General features: G+C 43.9%; 1 protein-coding gene across 2 annotated transcripts in view; it reads left to right on the top strand.

Moving 5' to 3' along the window:
• Positions 1–19,536, top strand: part of LOC109858063 (neuronal acetylcholine receptor subunit alpha-7) — a 209,969-nt gene that overhangs the window by 85,759 nt on the left and 104,674 nt on the right. For both annotated transcript variants that reach the window (XM_020434952.1, XM_020434951.1), the window contains exon 5: positions 5,329–5,438. In XM_020434952.1, the coding sequence (XP_020290541.1) occupies positions 5,329–5,438 (110 nt within the window). The remainder of the gene's footprint in view (positions 1–5,328; positions 5,439–19,536) is intronic.

The following is a 19,536-nucleotide window of genomic DNA, read 5'->3' on the forward strand; positions in this document are numbered from 1 at the left end:
TGTTGCACGCGTACGTGAAATTTGTTGTCAATTTGTGATTTTCAACTCTTTTATTCTCGCCAAAAAATACGCTCGCGCGTTCATCGAATACGTAAACTCCTTAGCAGTAGAATAAACAGTTTTTTCTTCGACATCTGTTGGTTCGCATATATAAAAGAGAGTTTTCTCTTTGTCAAGCGCTTTCTCTTCCTCGTGTGGTGGGATATTATTGTAACTTAAACGTGTATGTAACACACAAATGGCGCAACATCGTAACGTCGCCGGTGCTCGATGAATGGCGAAAAGTTTGATTTGATAAAAGTTTCCTGCTTAAGAGAAAATCTACTACTGACTTTCTTCCAAGTTTTACCTTCAATAGAAAAATCTGTCTCCGCACCGTTGAGCACCGCGTTGCGCTTTACTTTAAATTGCGACCGAGTGTGCTAACAAACTTACTTGTTCCATTAACTATCTTACTTTCCATGTTTGTCAGCTGTTAGTTCGCAGTTTTTTTCAGTTACCATGAAGTCTCCCTCGCGCGTGTATACCGAGCCTGTTTACTCGCCGACATTGGCCCTAATGTCCTTCTCCTTGGACGCTGTTTTCTTTTGTTTTTTTTTTTTTTTTTTGCGGATCCGAGACAAATTTATGAGCCACATAATATAAAAGTGGCATATTTATCGCGTCGCATCGACACGGACCCCCGTATCGACGTCATTACATCGAGACGTTTACTTAATCCGAAACTTTAATGGGAGTTAGTCTTCGCGCGATACCGCTCCAAAGTTTTGTCACGCTCCGCGGGAAAGTAGCTTATGATATTATCGTATTTTCTTTTTTTTAATCTCTTCGAAAGGGAGTTTCGGGCGTTTCCCTTGCGAATCATTTCTCTTCTACGTTTCTCGTCGCGGACAGTTTTTGTTCGTCAAACATAGAAATTGCACGCCTCGTTAGATTGTATTTTTACGTAATCGAGATGTAAAAAAAAAAAAAAAAAAACGATACAGCGCTTGTTTGTTCGAACAAAAAGACGCAACTTTCTCTTTTCCGGACACGAGTTGCGTAATTTTTATTAACGAGTTGAAGTCGCGGGTTAATAATCGTGGCCGATGACCTTATTTTTTCTTCCCTCGATGTCACTCTGTTCGCTTTGACGCGTGGCCGAGGTGTTCGATTATAGCATTAAACTGAGCTTAACGCCTCGAGTGGCGGAAAACGCGCGAGTTATGGCTCGTTAAGTATCGCGCGCCACGTATACGTATGTACGTACATAAGGGAATGCGGAAACGCGAAGTTAAGTAATAAACGTGTATCCCGAACACACTCGTTGTAAACCAGCTTTGCGAAACAATGCGACGCATTTTTCCCACGCTGAGATTTTCCAGCCCTCCTTTCCCCCCAACTTAGAAACTATGTTACCACGTTCCACATACCACCGTTACAGGCCTGAGAGAGAGAGAGAGAGAGAATTTGCCTTAGCGATAAATAAGCAAATCAAGCAGATTCGCCGTCGTGTGGAAAAACCAATGTCCGGAGAGGATGTTAATTAAAGTATATTCAAATGTACATTCAAAAATCTCATTTAATCACAAGCGTAATATGTATGTTCGGTATCACACCGATTTGTTGCGCCTGACATAAAATCGCCGGTGTAACATTAAAACCACCACGTAACCCGGCACACGGCGCGCCGAGTGTATATTTAAAAATATATTGAAATTACCTAATAAAATATGCATTGAAAATCTGCTTTACGCCGAACGGCAAAGTGGAATCAAACGATCGTGCTTTATCGACGTTAGCCACTTGCACTCGCGGGGAGGAATTTCGACGGAGAAATCGATACGCGCTTTCAACGACGTACGTAAGTAGTCGCGACGAATATAAAACATGCTCGACGAGATAAAATTTCGTGTTTCGGGAATCGTCGTCGTCGTCGTCGTCGAGTGTAGCTTTCATTACATCTCGCCTCGGTGATTCGCGAAATGGGCGCGTCGTAGAAAAACGCGCGCGCGGCGCAGCTAGCTATCGCGCGCGGAAACGGAACCCCAGGAATCTCGGCACGGCGCCGGAGAAAACGACAAGGACGGATACTTTCACCGGAGCGGACGCTCTGAATTTCTCGTTTGTGCAATTCAGCCGCGTAATCTAATGAGCAAACGCCGCGAACTTAACGTGCGGACCGGAAATTGAAGTATACATTATGAAGCGTGGTACAGCGTCGGGGCGCTTCCTATGCGAGCGGCGTGCAGTCGCCGTCGCCGCCGCCGCTGCCGTTGCCGCCACCGCCGCCGCCGCTATCGCGAAACCAGGTCGCGCATGCCGGTCTTGTACCTCCCTTCCCTCTGCTCGAATTTGCGAACTTCGCACTCCAGATATTGCAGTTTTCTGATTCGCGGGTTGTAACGATGAATATTTAGCAAAGGCTACGTGACCGCGCTGAGTATCCGCGCTTGAGTCGAGTAAGGGTCGACGGTTTTCAGAAGGAATCCTTCTCGAGTCGAGAAACGTAACTCGCTGTCGGGGAAACTGATTTATTGAGTTAGCGCGGAATGTTCTCTCAGTTATCTTTCTTCGCTCGCCGACTCCCGTAATCATTTTTCGTCATAAATCGCACGCGCTTTGCATATAGAGGCCAATGGCTGCGGATGGCCGGACTGAAAATGCTCGCGGCTTTATCACACGACTCGTCGTGATGTAAATGAAGTATAAAGTTGCGCACGGGAGTGCGGGACCGGTGATAATTCTAATTTAAATTACTCGGGACTCTTCTCTGTCTTTCTCTTTCTCTCGGTATAATGTTCATGGAACACATGTGAGCGTAATGATAAAATTATTATTATTATTTTTGTCATGAGCGCGCGCGGCGCTTTATCTTTGAAAATACAATTTCCGCAAATTGTACGCGTCGCGGCGGTTGAAGGGAAACCGCCGAATCGCATATATATAATAGTTACAAAACGCGACTCTCTCGCTCGCGGGGAGAAACTTTGATCGTCCAAGTTAAACGTGGCTCATCTCAACTTCTCCGCTCCAGAAACCCCCGCTTGTAACGACAAAATTGTCGTTGCAGATCGACGATCCGGGAGAGAGAGAGAGAGAGAGAAAGAAAGAGAAAGGGAGAGAGAGAGAGTCGAGTTTCGTTTGTTTACGAGCACTCGGACTAATTCGACGACAGAATTCACGGTCGACTTTCCTCGGTCATTTCGCAAAATTCGATCGGGTTCCGCTCGAGTTAACCCGTTCCTGAGAACTTTGTCAGCGCGGAATTTACGCGGATAATTAATCTTTCGTACAACGAGGGCGGATTAATTGAGTCGCGCAAATTTATTCACGGCCAAAGGCTCTGTAAATCCTTCGGATCGCATTAACGCCCAGAATTGAATGATTTTCGCGCAGTTCGGACGGCACGTACGCGTATAGTGTTTTCCATGTAACGTCATTGCGAACTTCCGTCAAGAATAATATCGATGAAATTCCATGTTTTATTTTGTGTGTGCTTACGTTTTTGTATGAATAAACCGTGGAGTGCGCTGAAACATAATATTGCTGTTTGCAATAGAATATTTTGTAGTACGGAACGCAAAAAATATGTATATGTTTGTAAAAAAAAAAAGTACACATATCCGCGCAATATTTATTATACAATATTTATTATTTCGCATTTTTTTATGCGGATTAAATTAAATCGTTTTGAGAACAAAACGGTCTTTTGTGGCGGTATTAAACTTTTAAAATTTAATCGCGCATTGCAATCGTCTGTTAAAATGACAGTAATATTTATGAGCGCTGTATAGGTCAAACATGACGATGATATATAAATGGCAAAGAGAACATCAAGCGCAAGCACATCGATTTTATAATTAGATTATTTCTCCGGAAGGATGAAAATTGAAAATTACGCGAGCATTTATTTCATATAATGGGGATTGGATTGGAGGAGCGTTCACATCGCGTTTATTAAACGGGAAAATTTTACTTATAATTAAATCCGAATTAATAGCGCTTCTCATATTATATTATTGTATGTGTTACTTAATTTTCTTATTGCCCTTGTCTGGAACACACATACAGCGCATCCACACGCGAATAATAAACATTTTGCTTCGTTATTGTTATATAAGGTGTATTTCCATGTGTGTTTTTTTAGCAATCAAAAGAATAAACATTCGTTTCCTCCTCCTTCTATATAAAAAAATCCATGTGTATCGCGAAGTACGCGTTTTGATATCGAATATATCGCATCTATTGTTGTCTCTTTTCCGCGTAGCCGATTGGTTAGTTGGTTGATCGAGTTGAGTCGAGATCGAATCGAATTGGTAAAATCGAGAGAGTAAATAATGACAAAAAAGCAATTTTGACAGTTTGTCGTATATGTGGAGAAAATTAAAAACGTGACTAAAGTAAAGTCATGTAACAAAAAAGAGTAGAAAAACAACACGTGATTAAAGAAACGTGACTGTACTTTATATTATATATAACATTAAATATAATATATATTATACATATAATTTATTATATATTCATATTATACTTTATATTACATTATATGTATTATATACATACTACAGTAAGGTCACTGACCTCGGTCGCGTGACCGCTGCGAGGTTACTGACCTCGGCCGCGCGGCCGCGGCAGGGTCACTGACTTTGGTCACGTGATTACAGTACATATATATATATATATGTGTGTGTGTGTGTGTGTTATATATAGATATAGAATATTATATATAATACATATAATATTCTCTTTTTTATTCTTTTCCCTGTCATGTGACTTTAGTCACGGTGTTTTTCTATTCCTTCTTGTCACAAGATTTTAATCACGTGTTATTTTTCCATTCTCCTCTTTTTCTTTTATTTTTCGAGTTTGATTTTCATGCATTATTTCTGACATCTCTCATATGTACATCATGTGTATTATATTGTTTGTAAGACGTATATACCAGCTGTCATTGTGTTGTGCTAGTATAATAAATATTAAGGTATAATCTGCTTCTCTTTAAAACAAACATTTCGCTCGTCATCGCGAGAAAACTTTTTTTAATTCGGATGGATGAAATTTTTTTTGCCATGTTAATGGCAACGTAAATGTATGTAAATGGCAATATAATGTATCTATAATATTTTTTACTAGAAAATTGTCTCATTTTTTTACGTAAAAATGTACCACGCACGAATTTTAGAAAGATATGTTCGAGTTTTTCCGGAAAATATAATACACACACGCATACACAGTTAACACACATTATACGTCGCGCTAAACAAAGCTATGTTATTTTACACTTTTTAATTCGTATATTTACGTCACTCTAATTTTCGCCTCTCTCTCTTTTCTGTGTGACTTCAGGAGTGGACGGACTACAATCTCCAGTGGAACGAGACCGAGTACGGCGGAGTGAAGGACCTTCGAATTACACCGAACAAAATTTGGAAACCGGATATCCTCATGTACAACAGGTAATCTGGCCTCGTTACATCTGCGTAGCGGTTCTCATTTTGTATTATTGACAAGCCAGTAGCCTTTTCGACTAACACACCATTTGTCAGAGATATATTTCAGCCAAGCGCATGCTTGAAAGGAGAGGGCGCCCCAGAAAGTAATAGAATTTTTAATTAACACTAGACGGACGCGCGCAAAACGTCCGCGTGCTACGCTCGTAATCACGGTGTTAACAAAGCACATCTGATAGAAGAAGAAAAAAGGCACATCGTAAAATATGCACGTAAATTGATTTTCCAAAAACCGCGTGAAAAATTTCGAAACGAATATTTCTGTTACATCGTATTGACGATTCGACGTGCATCTGTTTTTGTTTTCTTTTTTTTTGCGTGAAAAGAAATATTTAAGTCGACGAAATACAATTCTCTGTTGTGTGTGCGGAGAATAGAAGCGTAACGATCAAAGTTTCGCGATTGTTTCACGTGACGTTTTCCGGAGAGCGTGTAGTGCGCGATAACAACCGCTAAACCAATGCAAGAACGAAAATATCGACGACGAGTTTGCATTACGCGCGAACCGTCAAATTCTCACCCGCTCGCGCGTAGTACGCGCGCGACGTAATCCGCCGTGATTTAACTACGATACAATTGCCACGCGTCGATGAAGATAAGCCGCGGGACTTCCGGTGGCTCGCATCGCGATTCCAGACTGTCAATATTTCAAGCGTGACAATTTACGTCGCGCAAAGCATCAGAAAGTTACCGTTTGCGCAAACAGCAACTTATTGATTCGCAAATAACGCGCGAGAGATACAACACGCACTCGAGAAATTGCGAAAAAACTTATGTGTTATTGACGTGAACGCGCGAATTATTTATTCCGAATATGCACATGTATGTATATACGTCGCGAGTTGAATTTCTTTTCGCGTTACGTTAAAAACGTGAAAGAAAAAAAAAGAAAGAAAAAACGGTTGCCTTATAACTTGTGTCCGGGAGACATTCCACCTGTGCGCTTCTCGAGAGAGAGGAAAATTAAGATTTTTAAGAATGTTTTTTTTTCCAGAGAAAAGCTGCGACGGGCTAAGAAATAGCGCGGCAGTGACGCCACTGCAGCAAAAGTTTTTTCATTAACTTTAAGTTCGCTTCTCGCACGGAGATACTCCCCGCTCCGTTCGGAGCGTAAATTATTTTCGATATGTACTCTTTGTACTCTTTTCACGTGCCTTTACGAATGTAGTATATCCTATACTTTGAAAAACAAAAAAAACAAAAAAACAAAAAAAAAATCGAAGGGTACGTAACTTTTATCCTAGTGTTGCTTCGCATCTTACATATATATTTGAAAAGTATTATATATATATATATATTTCTTTTTTATCAAAGTCCCTGAAGTGCATGCGTTTACTTGAATCCTAGTAAGAATCGAGTATATACATATACATATATACATATTATCTAATATCTATATATATACTTGTACTTGTGTATATTTTCATTTGTAAATATTGTATCCACGTAATATTATTATTAACCCCGATCGTAGAAATCTCTCTCTTTATATATATATATATCGGACGGATTTGACTCGCTTCGTGCTGGTGGTCGCATTGAGAGATATTACGACCGTATAAAATCGCGAGGATGATGATGATGATAATGAGAGCGGGCGCGCGAGGTCACGAAGCGAGTCAAGCCGCGAGAACGCAATTTCAAACGCAGCTATTATATACGCAGATCTTAAAAGGCTAGAGTATTAACTTATTGCATAAGTGCCGACCATTTATCATTTTTTCGAAATCAAACCAAAGTCGGTCACGTCGTTTCGTTCGTAAGTCGCGAGGATATTATTTCAGTCAAGACGGAATTTGCGCGTTGCGAAAACAAAGATTGTCAGATAAAGAAAAAACGTTGCGGTGGAAAAGAAAAACGCTCGTTAATCAATTCGGAGCGAGATTCGGACGCCGTGGCCGACTTGCATTTTCAGCCATTTTCTCTCTTATCATAGCCTCTAGAATAATTAGTCTTAGGTATTTATAGGTTTGCAATATATCTATAATCGGCGGGTCGTCGTACGTGAAAAATCACATTCACGCTCGACGATCCGCAAAATTAATACGACTGCCGCTCGCTGCCAGCCGATTCGCGTGCTAACGGTAACGTACGTGTCGATTGCATGTTCGGGCCACTTCATTGTGCCCATTCTAGTGCTCGCACTAGCGCATTGTGGGTGCTAATGCATAAGTCATAGGATTGCGATCGGATCGCCTGACGCAAAGCGATCAGACAGAACGGAATGCGATCTATTTCGCGAACTCCGCTTTCACGCGCGGAAGAGAGCTCTGATAATCACAAAACAACCGATGTATTTCGAAATATCGTTTTTTTTCTTCTTTTTTTTTCTTTTTTTCTGTATACATTTATCACGTTTTTATTGTGTATTGACTATGATCCCGTCGTGCCGAGAGAGATTGAAAAACGAAATGCCGGCGAATAAAATTCGAGAGCGGTTTTAATTATAACGGCGACGAATGAAACAGCGTTTTTTTTTTTTTTTATTTTTTTTTTTTTTATTTCGAGATTTGAACCGAATTCTTTCTGCTCCGCCCGTTCCTCGCGCCCGTTACACGCTCCGATAACTCCGCCGATCGGTGATTCGTGATTATTCGCCGCTCGATCAGGCGTAAATTAGATATTCCTCATCAACTGTAGTTCGGTGAGTAGCGCGTCGAATCAAATTAACAATCAAATGCGATTAGGATCGCGATCGATATCTCCCTGCACGCAGAATATTGGAGGTGTAAGTACATACAAAACGAAACGCGCGTATAGCGCGTAGAGAAGTTCATATTTTACAAGACACTCGTGTATAAATATATCGTGAATTTCGATCTGGCGTCAAAATCATTACCGCAAACTCCCCTCGAATCGCGATAAATTGGACATCAATGAAACGTTTAAATCAATGAAAACATTCATAACACGAATTTAACGCGCACGTTAAAACTGTTGTTTTGTTGCGATATTAAGTTGTAATACAAACACGATCGTTCGAATTTCTGTTACGAAGGAGAAAATGGGGAAAGAGTGGTCTCTCAAGTACGCTGTGAAAACACGAGCGCGGAAGAGAAGAGATATATGATTAGGTAAACAAAGTCAAAAGTGCAGCGGGAAAGTGACGAGCGGTAAGTGAAAGAAGAGGGAGGTGGGTGGGCCGGGGAAGAAGTAGTTAGCCGGACGCGCGCACAAGCTGCGCGAATCCGTCTCCGACCGCAACTAACAACTGGCCAAGTTAGCCGGACCGGCGAGAGAAGTTTCCTCCAACTGCAGGCACGGGTTGGTAAAGTGTGTGCGGGATCACTTCAATTAATTAAAGTCTCGTCTCGGAAAACTTTGCTTTTGTGGGTATCACGGAAGCGTGCAATGACTATGGACCGCAGGGACGATGGCGGACGACTTCGCGATCGACGTTCGCAAGACCGAACGTCGCTAGACCGGAAATTAATTTTTTAAAGAAAAGCCCCCATCGGAGACACACTCGATGCGAGTTTTTTCAATCGTATACAGTTTTTGCGAGTTTCTTACGTATATTTTTTTTTGTTTTTTTTGTTTTTTTTTCCGCCACGTAAAGCGCGCGCGTGAAAAACGTTGACGTCCGCGAGGGAGTGCTTCATCATGGCGGAGTGCAAATATTTTTTCGCCCCGAGGCGCATCCCGCGACAAATTGCCGTCCTAAATTACATCGTCGATTCTCCGATAAATATGTCGCGCGCCGTTAAATCATTTAACATATGTGCTCCTCCATTATCGGCCGGAAAAATTTATGGAAATATCCGGAACACGGAGAGAGAGAAACGGCAGCTTATCGAGGCACAGGCTCTGTGCAAAATCTACTTGACGTGTGCTCTCGTAGTAGCGTGCCGCGCTATTTCAATCCGTTGCTACACCATTCCCGAAACAATCGCGCTTGGATTTGTCATCAAAACAACCGCCGGATCGGCGACGTTTGATTTACGCGCTCGCCGCCGTCGCGGAATCGACTTCATACGTGTTGTTTGAAGCTCCGCTGTCGCATCTGTCGACCGAATCGAAAATATCATCACGTTTCTCCATCGACGCGAAGAGCGCATTCTGATAGTGAAACTCGCGATTTTAGACGTTTTTCAGTTTCAGTAAAAAATAAGTTATTTGTTTTCAATTATTAAAAATATAAATAGATAATTTGTTTCGGAAAAGATAACGTATTGTTACGCGGTAAAAAGAGGTTTGCTAGAAACAACATAATAAAATCAATTACCATACGGCCAGTAAGACAAATTTGCAGAGCCCATTGAGGTTTTTATTTCACCAACAAGGTGTTTGTTGACAAAATAAAAAATTCAGTAAACAGAAAATACAATTTTTTTCATATTTTTCTTGTTGGCCATGTAACGGCGAACGCTTTCTGTGTTCCGTGTAAGTGTATAGAAAACGTAACATAATTTTTCTCTAAAAATCGTATCACGTAAAAATAATGGGCGAAGGTTCCAGGAGAACAAGGAGCTGCTTATCTCGCAGCACGTGTACATGTACGTGTATATATATATATACAATATAAATTTATATATATATACACGAAGACCAGCCCGCACGTTAGAATTTTGAAGACGTCGGTCCCAATCTTGTTAGAGAAGTTTGAGTGTAAATAAGATAACGACGGGGAGGGTGTGGACCTTCATTTTGTAACGGTCTCCGGGGAACGGTTTACGCGTCCGATCCCTTCGAGGGAAAAGGCGCTTCCCGCGAAACCGTAAAGCGAATCTCTCGTATCTTGCCCGAAGGTGCTTTTTGGGCGTTACCCGTGGAATTTAAGCTGCCGTTAACCCGCGAGGGTTCGAGCGGCTCGGTGTATCGGGAACGCGGCTCGTAAAATCCGTTACGTCTGAAACACCTTTCCCGTACGCCTCGCGCCGCGGCACATCAACGAGCCACTGCTGAAAAGTATATGAAGCGGTAATGTCTTTACATCGGGTTTCTTGGTTGAAACCCGCAGAAAACCCTCGATACACTTGGAAAAATCGCGCGTCGTGCGGAATATGAGAATTCTCGGGGGATAATTTCGATTGTTAAAACATTTGCTCCAAAATGAAAAAACGTTTATAAAATCAAGCGCGCGCGCAAATACGCGAGACAAAAAAGCTGTGGATTCTAACACGTGACATCTTGTCGAAATTTCCTCGAAACTGAACGGATTGTTTCATAAAAACTTCGGTACTCACCGGAGTAGTAGTTTATTTTTACGAAGATTTAGAGCGCGCGGTAATAAATTTTTACGTACGCTACCCGAACGGCTGATATATTTTTCGTCGGAAATCTCGACGTTCTCTTACGAGTCGGATATCCGTAGTTTCCGCGACGTTGTGTGAAATGAGAAAACCCGAGGGAAACGCATCCGATCGCGTTGACGCGTTCCGATGTAGATTTGACAATGAGATGTGCCCCGGACGCGCATAAGGAAAAGAGTCGCGCGATATACGGTTGTCCGTTCACGAACTGTGCGCACGTATGTATGTGCGCATATCACATCACGAACCGCCTCCGGTAGAGAACACGAGTCGCGCGTTCGGAATTCGATTGAACCTTCGAGGAAATATATGTAATATACCTATATATAGTCGCGAAATCTACGTGATCCCGCGGATGATCCAATCGGGGTCGAGTCCTATTCTTTCCCCCCCCCTCTCTCTCTCTCTCCTCGTCGCGTTTACATAAGCATATACATTTTATAACAATCTTCCACATGTGCTTTTTCCGACGAATTGGGAGAACGTCCTTGATCCCCCTACGATTTTGCGGTCGGAGAGAGAAAGAGAGAGAGAGAGACACTGCTCAAATCTGCATACTTGATCCCGCGTTATTTAATCGAATTGCGCGCGCTCACGAACGAACGCGATTCCATTCGGCCGCGCCACCCCTCCGGGGGATACGGGAATACATAGTTGGCGTACACCACTATTTCCCCGGGACTACACATACAAATATGAGAACTCGTAATCATTCCACGTTATTTACCTACCTTGAATGGAGAATGTGTTTAATTTCCACGGAGAGAGAGACTACGCGCGCGCGCGCACGACTTCGACATTTCTCTCTTCTCCTCGTTTTATCCGTCCGTTAACTTCCAATCGAGTTTGAGAGAGCGCACTTTCTCTCGAAAGGAATAATCAAGGAATAACAACGCAAACACACGCCAGATCGAACTTCTGCTCTTCGAGTCAAATTTAAATTCGAAAATAAAATGTTAGGTACGCGCGCTTCTGTGGGTCCAAGTCTGCGAGCGCGGACAAAATTTCTCTGCGCTTTGTTCCGTTTTTTTTTTTTTTTTTTTTTTTTACGGAATTTCGAATGAAAGCAAATTCAAGATCTTACTGTGCGAACACATACGCGAGATTGCATTCCATTCTTGAGTCTCGACTTGCGCTTTGTGTTAATGTCGGAATTATAATACAGAACATTAATTATAACATTCACGCGGAATCCGTCTCGGCGACGATTCCATAAATCACGCGAATCCTCAAAAGTCTCGCGTCGCAGTCGCGTCGCGAATACGGTGCTCAGCGAGCGGCGGTCGTAATTATGTGAATAATTAATTGAGACAAAGAGACGTCAGGCTACTCCGTTACTGCGGGCCACCGGCGCATGACCAGGCTCGGTATCTGCATCCTACCATTCGCACGCGTCAAATCACCGGCGTGAATTTTGGAGTATGCGTTCTGGACACAATAAGGTCCCCGAGTCACGAGAAAATGAGAGAGGAAAGACTTTTTCATTCTCACCTCTCACCCCGTCGTTTTTCCGAGATCTCGCCTCTCGATTGTTCTCGCGCAGAGAAACGGCAGTAGCTAGTACTACTTCGTAGTAGCTGCTACTTTGTCTCGGAGGACGTTGCACAAATCGCGTGTGTGTACATACAACGCGAGAGAAGAAATATCTATTTTTTAGCGCCGCGAGCTCTTTTCTTCACGCGCGACGGAGACAGTCGGCGAAATTGGAGAACATTAATTTGGAGCGCGTTGATAGCAGCGTGTCTCGCAAATGGGAAACATCCTTTGACAAAGTCCGCGTGTCTCCGCGTCAGCTTTTCTCTAATGTTAAAAACGTTGCTACGTTTTCTTTTGCGGATTTTTTTCTCTCTCTTTCCGATGGGCGTGTCAGCCGGAAAAAAAAAATCAACAAAAGATCGAGCAAGAGCGTGGTTGAATTTATTAAAAATCCGTCGCTGTTTAATCGACGACGCGTCGCCGTTATTATTTATCGGTCTCGTTCGTGTGTCGATTGGACTAATCGGAGAAGCCGGAAATCAGTGTCGTTTGCAATATACATTTCGCGAGCGCGGCTCACCGCGAGCCACCTAGTTTCGCAAACGAGAATTAGGGTAACACTGCGCTCCCGCTGATTTGGCGCGCCCGTTAACTTTCCGACAGTTTGCCCGACATTTATGACGTACGGAGTTTGAGAGCCGGGCCACTTTGTCACGTCATCGTATAGTCGCGCTGCTATTTTGCTCACGGGAGCGCGACCCGGATAGAAAAGGAGGCGTCGTACAAGACGTGTAGTGTAAAATTCGCGAAACTCTTCTTCTTCCATCGATTTTTCCCGACATCTCTTTTCTGAACAGTTCGCGATATATTAACGCACGCGCGCTCGTGTTTTTCGTCATTGTCACGGCGATCGAGCGAAGACTTCGTCGAAAACTGAGAAGAAAAAATGAGTAAAACCGGGAGAGTTTGATCTCTTCATCCTCCGGTCTTTTAATAAAAGTCGTTTGATCGATCGTCCATTGCGCACGCATCGTGTCGGTTGACACGCCCAGACGGTGTATATACACGCCGATATGTAGTACACGAGAGAAAGCGAGTGTAAATAATAATTCAAGATCGCAGCCGTCGTCAATTGACAGATGGCAAACAGATGGCACACGAAAAAAAAAGGAACAATATAGTACGCGAGACGACGCGAGTTTTACGCGGCGTTTTTATTCGGCTCTACACGTGACTCCGGGACTCTTATGTGGGTGTAGCGTAGCGAAAGAGTCGGAAGGAAGCAGGTCTTGCGGCAGGGTCGGTGAAACCCCAACCGTCCTAGGCACACAATAAGAGAAAAAAAAGAACCGGTTTTAAGACCGTCGCGGTAAAAAAAAAAAAAAAAAAAAGAGACGAGTAAACTTTTCGCTCGCGAGGAAAAAAAAACTAAAGAACCTTCCGGGTTTAAACTCGAATTCAATCGTCGACGAGGACCAGAGCGACGACGACCGAGGACGGTTAAATCGATCAGTCCGACGTGTAAAACCGTGAAACACAAACGACGGAGGACGGAGACGTCGTCGGGCCGATCAATCCGGGCCTCGAGGGCGCAACCCCGAATTTCCACGCTTGACATTTCAATCTTCACGCGGCCGAAGGTGCTTCGGGCGGATACGCGGCTCGTTGGTCGTTGCATGTGCAACCGGTTTAATGATAACGATCGAAGTCTAACGAGATTTAGGCGAACAGCGCTTTATTACACGATCTTCTCCATCGTCGCGCGACGACGCGAGGGGCTGTCAATCGCCGTGTCTGCCGTTTGCCGCTTACGTGCCCGCCTAAATAAACTTGATTTCATTTTCCCTATCTTCTCTTTGTTTGGCTTTTTTTTTCTCGCACGCAGGGGATGTTATCTCGCACCCGAGAACAATATCTCTCTCTCTCTCGCACGGACTATGAAAAAGCTCCATATAACGCTATCTCTATCTAACGTGCACTTGTTGCAACCATTGCGTGTGTTCCACTGTAGTTGAGAGTAATTTACAGGTGGATAAACTAGAAAAACAAAAAAAAAAAGCTCCGTGCCGAAGATAAGTGATTGCACACACGTGCATTTTCAATTCGTCTCTCATCTTAACGAACGCTCTTTCTCGAATAATAATAATTTATAACAAATTCGCGTAAGGGAAATCAAATAATTAATTACTTCGGGATTAATTGCTTCGAGAGAGAAGATCAAAATAAATTAAACCACGCGCACAAAAAATTTGCAATTAATTAATTTAATATCGGGTATCCCGGTGCATTGGATTTATCGATAATTGAAGTTATTGTAATTATTTATCGATAATTGAAATTATATTGTTTATGTCGTTAAAAAACTGTCGGAAAATCGAGTTTTCTCTCATGGAGTGTGCCGATCGATCGACTGGTCTGAGCGCGAACCTGTCTCGAGTCGATTCCACGGTCCTGAGAGTATTCATAGGAGCGATCGTATCGCCCGTGGCCACACGATCCCTCATCGGTAAGACCGCATCATCGCGCAGACGCTAATTATCTATTCCGTATACGACGGAAAACGGTCGGTCGATCGCGCGCTATCCTCTTGTTCTAGTTGCGAGTTAAAATTACATTGTAAATTGTTGTCACCGAGATGCGGTTACGTACGGATGTGTGAGAACAACGTCAGTCTTCGTAATCGAAAATCGCGAAGAAAAAACGTCGGAAAAATTCTGTTCTCGCGTCGCGCGAATAATCAATATTTCGAAAATTCGCAACGCGCGCGCCTGCGTGTTATCATCCTATCCACGGTGTGTTGTTGCAGCCACAACGGACGAGATGGGATTTTACATACACACACGCACACACTCGCGTATCGTTTATATCGATCCATAATATTTTTATATTCCTGTTGACCCGATCTCACGTAATATTTTCACCTTTACGCGGTATTTACGCGGCGCACGCATCAACGGGCTATATGTAACGATACTCGCAACAGTGGACATATCGAAATCTATAATTAACACATTGCGGATATTTCTTTCTTTCTTTTAAGTTACGGGAGAGACGTAAGAGAAAGAGATGTCCACGACGAGATTGTTGGACGAGATTTTTGTGAAACAAAATGAGACGCGCGTTCCCTTCCGTTTTACACATCGCGCGGTTTATCTCGTTCCATTTAATAAAAAAAGCACCTCGATGCCGCGCTTTGTGCCGTTTCTCGGAAAAACGTTTTATGGTAACGTTACCGTTTCTCACCGCGGCGGAAACTTACGCGAGTTTCCTCACTCGACTTTAAATCGCGTCGCGCGGAGACTCTCCTTTAGAAAGAAAAGATAACCGAGTTGCGTGCCAAAGCAGCTAGTGCGCGCGCGCGCGCGCGTAAGAAAGTTCTTAATTGCCCTCTGGTAATAATTGTCCCACTTTTTCCACGAGCGAGCGATCTCGTTCATCGCGCGGCGTTTACCCGCGCACGTTAAACGGAGTTTAAGTACCCATCTCGTCTCGATATTGTTTAAAAGATACACACAGAGAGCGCGTGGGTATGTACAATATGGGGGGAGAGGGCGGGCCGGTCGTTACCGTCGCGGAAACAAAAGAAGGGTGGCCGCCTACCATCCGGAGCGACGCGACTTACTTGTTGCTCTCTCGCCGTAGCTCTCTCGCTCGCCTCTCATGAATATCGCGACGAGAGAGGGACGCGCGAGATCCCGGACGGAAGAGAAAAGCAGACGAGAGATGGGTCGGGGATGGAAGGGGGTCAGCGCGATTCTCGAGAACAGAATTTATCCGAAAGCTCCGACAATAGGCACCGCAGCGGGATCCGCCTTTGTTCGACGTGGAACAATTGACGAAAACGCCCCTCTTCAGGAACGCGACAGCGCGTGGACTTTGATGCACACGCCGCGCCGTAAATCGGCGGTGGGATGGAGCTCGGAAAAGCGAGGAAGAGGAAGCGAGAACGGCTCGATAAACATTGTCCTTTAATCCCACCGGGACGTGTTTCATCATCGAAACCCGCCGCCGAATGTGTCCGCCACGGTGTCTCGCTGTTTTCGAATTGTCACTTTATTTACTTGCTCTTGTCGCATTTCTGATTATTATTGCCGATAAACAATCAACATCCGGAAAGCGTTTCGGATGTTAATCACTTCCGGTGATTGTCGGAGCGATGATTCCGCGCGCGCAACGCGTCGCGGTAATTTGTTTGATTGTTTTGTTTTGTTTTGTTTTTTTTTTTTTTTGTTACACGCGGAAGAGTTCGCAATATATATACCGTGGAATTTAATGTTGAAGTTTTCCGCTGCTGTTTCACACAGCTCGCCGCCAACCGAACGACAAAGACTTCAAACCGCGTTTCGCACGACGCCAGTTTGTGGCGTGCGCGCAACTTTCTTGCATTCTTAACCGCGATATGAGCCAGCAAGTACTTAACGTCGAACAATCGTTAGGCATTCAGGTAGTACTTGGTCTCTCTTCGAGCAGAAACTTTTGCCGTGTCGCGCGCGGCGAGGTTGAAAGGTATTAACGAAAACTCGAAAGTTCGAGGCAAGTTTATGACGACGCGGTATCGAGTGCAATGTGATGTTAAGCTAAATTGTAACTTCCATTACACTGGATTATGTCAAGTTGGATCGGGAGTGTCGCAACTTCCTTTGCCACTACTTAAGAACGAGTATTACTTATCAATGATAAAATGTGGAAGCGTGGTAACCTGGTGTATTACTTGTCTCAGAATATTTCGTTAAATTTATGTCTACGGGAAATAGCTTTTTTTTTCTTTTTTTTTTTTGAAGTTTAAAAGATTTTTATTGTCAATATTCGAAAAGAATTGTATAACAACTACCGTTAAATAATTAGTTAACTGTATCAATAATCAGACATGCGCCACCGATTTAATTTGTTAAACAAATAATTACAACAAAATATTTGCGTTAGTAAAATTGCCGACCATTTGCCGAGAGTCCAGACAGTTACCTCAAAATGCAACATCATTATTTTGACAGACAAATTCTACGATCCGCCGCAATCGGTTAATCTCGCCGGTCAAAGATCGTCATTATCCTACATATACTAATGCGTCTCGTGATCATCATTAATTAACCCCTTACGATTCGGTCATTAAATTCCACGCGTAGTTATGGCGGACTCTATTAACCGGGTCGCCGATAATGTGCCTGGGAGCCACGTGCGCGGCTTCTCACGCTCGTGTTGTAAATCGTCGCGGCCGCACGATATTTTCTCCCACAGCTAATTAACACGCATCCGCACGATAACAGATTGTTGAAATAACGGTCCGCAAAACGCATATATTCTGTCTGGATATATCATACACGCGCGCTCCGCGCGATCTATATACACGCACATAAACTTTTACGCTCAAAAAGCCCGGGAGGGCGGAGGTACAAATGCGATGCAACGAGAATAACGAAGTTTCTATGAAAGAGAGCGCACAACGATCGACAAAATCCAATGCTCGGGCACTCGGGATGGGAGGGGGATTTAACAGTGGTTTCGTTCTCGTCGTGCACGAGCGAGATTAATTAACCGGACACACACTTTTGTGGGGGGAGGGAGGGTGGGAGGGAGGGGTAAAGCCGCCGTTTCTCTCGTTAGTCTTCATTAGCCACGCAACAACGACGACGACAATACCGCGCCGATTCCCGACGCGCCGACGTCGAAATAAACGCGCATTAGCGGGAAATCCATTTGACCGCGATTTTTTTTCGGACCGATCGATTTTACGAGGCCTACTTTCTCTTTGCGGGTCGAGTTTCGGGATCACAGTATCGCGCGCGTTATAATCGACGACGAAAATAAGAGAAACGTCGCTCCGGGCCGTCGATTCTAGGCGATTGATCTGTGTGAACCGAAAAAAAAAAAGAAAAAAAAAAACGACGCGCACATTTAATATCGCGCTCGCGAAATAAACGGACGAACAGCGGCAAGATCACGTACGAAGATGCGCGATAACGATTAATACAAACGGTGCCTGTGAAAATTCAATTCTTCGCTCGAATTAATTAACTCCCGTTCTCCGATAACGTTATTGAAGCGCGCGCCCTTTCTCCCTCTTCCCTCCCTCGTCCTCTCGTGCTCTTTCCACAGCACGTCTGCTTTATCCTTTTCGTTCTCCGTTCCGCGATAACGTGTAAAAAGCGACAGAGAAGTCTTTAACGATACGGCGGTATCGATTTTCGATTGGCGAGAAAGACATCTTCAAAAACCTTCGACAACGACGCCCGTTGACTCCGCTTGGAGTATCGTCGCGCGGCGCGACTCCGGGAGGGAAACATTAACATCGATATCGGCGACATTCGGCTTTCGCGGGCGCACGGCATCAGCTTCTTTGTCGGTTTGTCCCACAAGTCGTTCCGATATCGAAAAGCTCGCTTTCATTCGAGATACGAGGTGCGTTATGCGCGAGCTGGGCGATGATAAAAGAACACACATACATATATATCCCTGTTTTTATCCCTTCTCCGCGCGCGCATTCGAAAACTTACTGCTTTTTAAGCCGCTTTGCTAGATAAATATGTCACAAAAAATTTGCGCGCAGGTTTTCCCCCCCGATTACCCGCGCGCGCACGAATATCCCGCCTTTTATCCTTTAACGCCGTTTAAGTGGTCGCTTCAAATTATTCTTCAGGGATTAACACGAATGGCGCAAGCGACGCTCTCGCGCGGAAACCTCTTTCTCTTCCACTTCCCCCGCGCCGCCTCTTCATCCTTTCCGTTCCCCTACCCCAGTCCCGGGGACTTGAAGAGGTTCCCCTCGTAAAAGCGACCCTAAGCGGTTTGCATTTTCATGAATAACATTCGCGCGAGCGTCTCCCGCGCTTTTCCGGCGTTCTCCTTCACCCCCTGATTCTCGTTTTTGTTGCTCATTTCAAACCGTCGTCCTGGTGAAAAGATGCGAGCGAATCTTATACGATTTTTTTTCAGATGAATAATACAAAAATACGAGACAAGTGCGTCGGCGCGAGACGACAGAAATCAGTAGCGTTTTTTTTTTTTTTTTTTTTTCAAACTATTCAATTTTAAAGTCGCGTTTAATTATCTCTTTTGAGACGATTGTTACGTTTGATGAATACCGTGCGATGCGCTTTGAAGCGTCTCCGTCTTTCTCTCCAACACGATGAGCTTCTCTTATCCCGCTATCAATCTGTCTGTCTTATCCTTCTTGCGAGATCTTGCCGAACAAGAACCGACGATGATCCGTCACGCCGTCGTTTTTAAAAAGACCGCGCGACAAAAACCGCGTTAAAAAAAAAAAAAAAAAAAAAAAAAGAGTAAGCGACGACTATATGGACGAGGATAATTAATGAAAG

Source organism: Pseudomyrmex gracilis, unplaced genomic scaffold (assembly GCF_002006095.1).
Source record: "Pseudomyrmex gracilis isolate BER0280 unplaced genomic scaffold, ASM200609v1 scaffold_185, whole genome shotgun sequence".
Taxonomy (NCBI): Eukaryota; Metazoa; Arthropoda; class Insecta; order Hymenoptera; family Formicidae; genus Pseudomyrmex; species Pseudomyrmex gracilis.